The sequence below is a fragment of the Sminthopsis crassicaudata genome, chromosome 3, assembly GCF_048593235.1.
Source record: "Sminthopsis crassicaudata isolate SCR6 chromosome 3, ASM4859323v1, whole genome shotgun sequence".
Classification (NCBI taxonomy): Eukaryota; Metazoa; Chordata; class Mammalia; order Dasyuromorphia; family Dasyuridae; genus Sminthopsis; species Sminthopsis crassicaudata.
Genome location: NC_133619.1, coordinates 582,809,503 through 582,815,586, shown reverse-complemented (window position 1 = coordinate 582,815,586; position 6,084 = coordinate 582,809,503). Strand labels below are relative to the sequence as shown.

The 6,084-nt window shown below is 34.5% G+C and overlaps 1 protein-coding gene across 1 annotated transcript; it reads right to left on the bottom strand.

Annotated features, from left to right (window-relative positions):
• Positions 1 to 2,367: 2,367 nt before the first annotated feature.
• On the bottom strand, positions 2,368 to 3,339 carry LOC141562468 (olfactory receptor 51I2-like). Its single transcript, XM_074302499.1, has one exon. It carries the CDS (start codon positions 3,337 to 3,339, stop codon positions 2,368 to 2,370), a length of 972 nt encoding a protein of 323 aa, XP_074158600.1.
• Positions 3,340 to 6,084: the final 2,745 nt, after the last annotated feature.

Here is a 6,084-nt window from a genome sequence, read left to right as displayed (position 1 = left end):
ACATGCAAATAAATTTGTCAGAAAGTATCTTAATAGCAACTAGGTAGTACAATGGCTAGAGTGCCAACTGTTGAATAAGGAAAACTCAAGTTTAAATTTGGGCTCATACACATAGCTATGTGTACTTGGACAAATCATTTAACCCAATTTGCCTCAGTACCTCATCTACAAAATGATCTAGAGAAGGAAATCCCAAACCACTCTAGTATCTTTGGTAATAAAAACACAAAGACTTGGATCTGACTGAAATGTCTAAACAAGAACAATAACAACAGGTAGAGGAATCTCCTCTATGAATGCTGCATATATGTACATATAGCCAATGTGCATAATGCACTCAAATATCCAGAGATATGTAGATACTCATGTATATGTGCTACAGGAACAACCTGCTAGTGGCTGCTGGGATCTAATTCTCACGAGCAGAATAGATCCCTTCATGTGAGAGGATGAAAATGATACAAGGAGACTGAGAGCCAGTTGTATTCTCTGACCTCTCTCGTCTTCCTTCTTGCTTCTGATTTAGTTCATTTCCAATTCACAAGTAACATCTGAGTCTGGAAAAGGCAGATTTGCAATTCCTTCAGATGTTATGATTCACAGTTGTGGGGACTTTTGGAGAATTGACCTGCCCCTTCATCTAGACATGGTCCTTAACATAAATGATATCCATGTAATTACACTTTACACATATAAACATAATCATGTATACATGCCTAGATAACCACATACATGTGTATACATATCTACATGGATAATATTTTGGCACATACACACATAATCACACATCATGACTTTATACACATACACTTACTTTGCATATGTATGTATATGAATACTGTGTACAGAAACATATCCATGCCCAAATATGCAACTCCATGCATATAGGTATAATTGATGTTCACATATATGCACACATATATGTGTATACAAACTGGGTCACACCAAGACCATTTTTAACAAAAGCTGATTTAATAAGTTTGGTTTTACCCTATTTTCTAAAGGAAAGAATTTTTCTACTTTTCAGTATGTGAATTAAGGGACCCTTCCTTGTGGTTCTTATGGCAGCTCATATTGGAATGATATCATGGCCCTTGTGCCACAATGACACACAAATCTCTGAAACATTCAACATTAAAAAATAGTGACTACATAGTCTCAGGACCTATTTCTGTGTATGAGTGAATGAAAGAGGATTTGTTAAGTTTTACTGTGGAATAAAGGCTGGGTTTAGATTATAACTCCACTATTTAATATCAAGTGACTTTGAGCAAGTAAAGTTCCCTCAGTTTTTTCATCTGTAATCAACAACCAATAAACCAACACATATTAATTAAATAACTACTATATTTCATGCATGGTGCTAGGCACAGGGTATACAATTTTCCTCTATTTTTCTGGAGCATACATGGTGATGGAGAAGATGATAAGTATACACAAGATTATAAAACATAAAGAGAACAAATATATAGTAATTGAAAAGTAAAGGCCCTAGAAATTTGGAGGCATCAGGAATTGCCTTCTGTAGAAGGCTCAGCTTGATCTGCAAATTGAAGGAATTGTCGCATGAGTGAGAAGTGAGTGTTTCTTCAGTCATTAAGTAATTCAAGCATGTAGAAATGGAAGGCATGGTGCCATATATGAGGAACAGAAAAAAGGCCAATTTGGTTGGATCCTAGCATATAAGAAGTGAAATAATGATTAATGAGGATGGAGAAGTATATTAAGCTGGGTTATTAAGGGTTTTGAAATCTAAAAAGAGGAACTTACACTGCATCCTACAGGCAAGAGGAATAATATGGTCATATATGAACAAAAGTAAAGTCATTTGACAGATAGGAGGGCAACATAGTCAAAAAGAGGTGAGTTAAAGAATTTGCTTGAAAAGCTATTGTAATTTCTAAACAATAGATTATGAGAATTTGAAAAAAGGTGGTGTTGATATAACAACAACAAAAAAAAATAGAACAGATGAAATGTGCTTGTCAAACTGGCTTATACTTAATCCATTTGTACCATGCACTGCTTTAACAGTCAGGTGAAGAATATGAACTCCTCAAAATAATGTTTTAAGTACATAAAATAAATCATAAAAGAAAATTATTATATTGAAATTTATTTATCAAAATATTAAAAGTTACAGTTTCATGGGATTTCTAAAATCTATGAACTTATTGGCCAGCCATAATCTAAGTATTCATAAATTAGAAAAACAAATGTCCTAAATTTAATATTTTGTGACCTTAGGAAGTAAATATATCTCACCTCAAATAGAAAATAAAAGGTATTCAGAGAGAAATATTCTGCTCTTCATTCTTCTTCTCTAATTCCCAGCCCATTCCAAGAGAATAAAGAACTATGGTGACATTAATGAGCAATTGCTTTTCCCTTTCCCTCATCCTCTCTGGTCTTGAACAGCCTTAATAAAACAGCTCTGATTTGCTTAGTCTTCATGCTATACACCAATGGATTGAGAACAGGTGTGAGGAAAAGGAAGATATTGGACATGGTAACATGGGGAAGGGGGGAGTGGTACTTGCCAATTCTGTGGATCAAGGCCAAAGCAATGAGTGGCACATAGAAAATGAGAACAGTGAGTATATGTGAGACACAGGTATTGAGTGCTTTGAGTCTCCCCTCTTGGGAAGCAATTCCTAGAACTGTCTTCAGGATAAGGGCATAAGAGAGAACAATGAATACAGAGTCAATGCCAAAAGAGCAGAGTACCAGGGCAAGGCCATAGATAATGTTGACCCTGATGGAACCACAGGCCAGCTTCATCACATCAGGATGAAAACAAAAGGAATGTGAGAGAATGATGCTTTTGCAGAAGGGCAGTCGCTTGAGTAGTATGGGCAAAGGTGCCATCAGGGCCACACCCCTCATAACAGCTGCCAGCCCCATTCCAATGATCCGAGAATGGGTCAGGACCATAGTGTAATGCAGTGGGTTGCGTATAGCCACAAAGCGATCAAAAGCCATAGCCAGAAGGATGGCAGACTCCATGGAAGAGAAGGTATGGATGAAGAACATCTGCACCAGGCAACTGTGAAATTCAATCTCCGGGTGATTGAAAAGGAAGACATTAAGCACTGTGGGCAATGTGGATGCAGACATGCCCATGTCTGTTCCTGCCAACATGGACAAAAAGATGTACTGGGGCTCATGTAGGCTAGGGGTTTTCTGTACAATGTAGAGGATAATGCAGTTTCCCAGAAGAGCAATCACATACATGATACTGAGTGGTATGGAGATCCACATGTGCATAGACTCCAACCCTGGGATGCCAGAAAGGAGGAAATAGACTGGCTGGTAATGGGTACCATTGAACATCTGCATGACACTAAATCTAAAAGGAAAGAGAGAATTTTTAAAAAGGCAAATTATAGAAGAATATAAATGCACATGAGCTCACTCTAGTATTTTTTGATTGAAATGTCACTAAACAAGAAAGTTTCAATAGTATGGCATAGGGAAATGACCAAAGTGATCTGTTCATGTTTATATAGTAAAAATAAAAAACAAAAATAAAACCTCTCCCAGTGTTCTCTTTTTTCAATTATTTATATTAAAAAATATATTTTTCAATTCTAGGAAGAGTGTTAAGCAAACTAGTAGTTATATAGTTTTTGGGTGTGGAGACATGGTGTTGACATACAGAGTCGATAATTTTAATATGCTTTTAATGTGCATATTTTTATGTCAAAATATTGTGTATTCCATGGCACTAAGGTTTCATTTTGTGGTGTCTGGTTACTTATGCTGTAGTCATGGTTCAGAGCCTTCAGCAAAAAATAAGATAAGGTGTTTTGTTTCTAGTCTTACCCAGGGTTGTCTGGGATTTCTAGATAGACTATTGAAAATAAGCCTTAACTAGTCACTCTGCTTGAAATTTATCTTTTGTCCTATATATTTTCATGTGATATACAAAAATGAAATTTTACTGATCCTTGAGAATTTCCAGTAACTTTGCAGTTTTTCTAACATAAAATACAAATTCCTCTGTTTGGCACTGAAAGACATTCACAGTGTGGCTTCTTTGTTTCCAGACTAGAATTTCATATCCTCTGACAGGATAGCTATGTTCTAAAGAAAGGAATCTTCTTGTTTATTTGTTTTTTTTTCCATTTTCCTCCTGTACCCAATATTCCATCTGAGCTTTTGCAATTTATCTGTCTTTGACCAGAATGCTCTCTTTCAACATTGCTTAGCATCCTTGAAAACATTGCTCACATAGCTATTTCTCAAATACCCCTCAGATATTTTCTAATCTCTTGCTCTCATCTTTATTTAAATTTACTCTGAATAAATTTTATATATATGTATCTATGTTCTTATTCTTTTCCTCAGATAATATATATGATCCTTGAGGGTAAGCATTGTTTTATATTTTTAAAAGCACATATTTCTTGAAATGTATTGAATTGAAGGGGCCTAATTGATCAACTAGTCAATTTTGTTCATTTTCCTAACCCTTTCCCTTCTACTAGAGAAACCTAGATAGCTCAGTAGAAAGAGTATTACACCTGGAATTGGGAAGACCTGAATTCCAGTTCAGCTTCAGATTTTCACAAACTGTGTGTCATTTAACCTTTGTTTACCTTAATCCACTGGAAAAGGAAATGGTAAACCACTCTAGTATGTTTGCCAAGAACACCTCCACATCAGGGACACACATGTAAAACTGAATAGCACCATTCTTCCTACTAACATTTACATAGTACTTTAAGTTTTAAATTATATGTATAAGCACTTTAAGTTTTAAATTATATGTATGTGAAACATATACCAGTTTGCTTACTACCTTGGGAAATGCAGAGTGAAGGAGAAAAATTTGGAACTCAAGATCTTATAGAAAATGAATGTTGAAATCTATCTTTACACTTATTGTAAAAAATATCATGCTATTAAAAATTTTAAGTCATTTTACATATTTTATTTTATTTGAACATTAAGACAAATATGAAAAGTTGCTGCTATTATCTTATCATCTTTCATAGAAGGAAATTGGGATTTATTGAGGTTATGTTATTTGCCTAAGGTTACATACCTGTGTCGAGTAGAATTTGTGCTCAGATCTTTCTGATTGCAAATGCTACAATTCACCAGCTATACTAGAAAAGTAACTGAAGCCCAGATAATTCAAGCAATTTGTCTAATATCTTCAGGTAGTCAGGATTCAAACTCAGATATTTTGACTCCAAATCCAGATCATTTAAATTTGCAATTGTCTTGTTAAATTTCTGTCTTCTCCAAACCCCCAGAACCAAGATCAGGAAATGACCCTCCTTACTAGTGTTTTCTCACACATCTGGGGAGCATGCAATTACAAGATTCAATCTCAAACATCTAGCTAAAAGGACTTACCAAATGGTAATACATTTTTATGGTGTATAACATCAGCTAATCACCCTCAGTTAAGCTCAATGATCCTTTTTGCCTTCATTAGCTCCCTTTTTGATTTCATATTATGACTTCCTTCTTACCATAAAAATCCAGGCTCATTATTAATGATATTAACTAAATTTATTTAACTTTTTACATTTTGCACAGTGCTTTTTCCTTTTATCTCATTTAATCCTCAAAAGAATTCCATAAGGTATGTATTATTATTATTTTATGAATAATAAACTGATCCTATAATAATTTATATATAATATATAATAATTATAACAATATATAATGATGAAATAATTTATATTATAATTAATGAACTTATACTTTTTATAAATAATATGCAGCTGAGATTGTAAAAGGCTTAGTACCTTTTCTGGAGTCACAGGCCAGCAAGTATTTGGGGCTGGATTTGGATTGGATTACTCCAATTTCAACATTCTAACCATTGTACCACATAATCAGGATAGAAAATTTTCAAAACCCTACAGTAATCTTCTAATCACATATCTAGTGACTCCCCTTTCAATTACTGTACTTATAGAATACTGTCTAGCACCTGAGACTGCTGACTACCCTGTCCTATTAGTTAATGCCAACTCTATAGGTTTCAAAGATATCAAATTCTGATTATATATATTTCTCTTCATTCCAGAGGACATTTGCCCATTGAATCTCCTATCAGTCTTC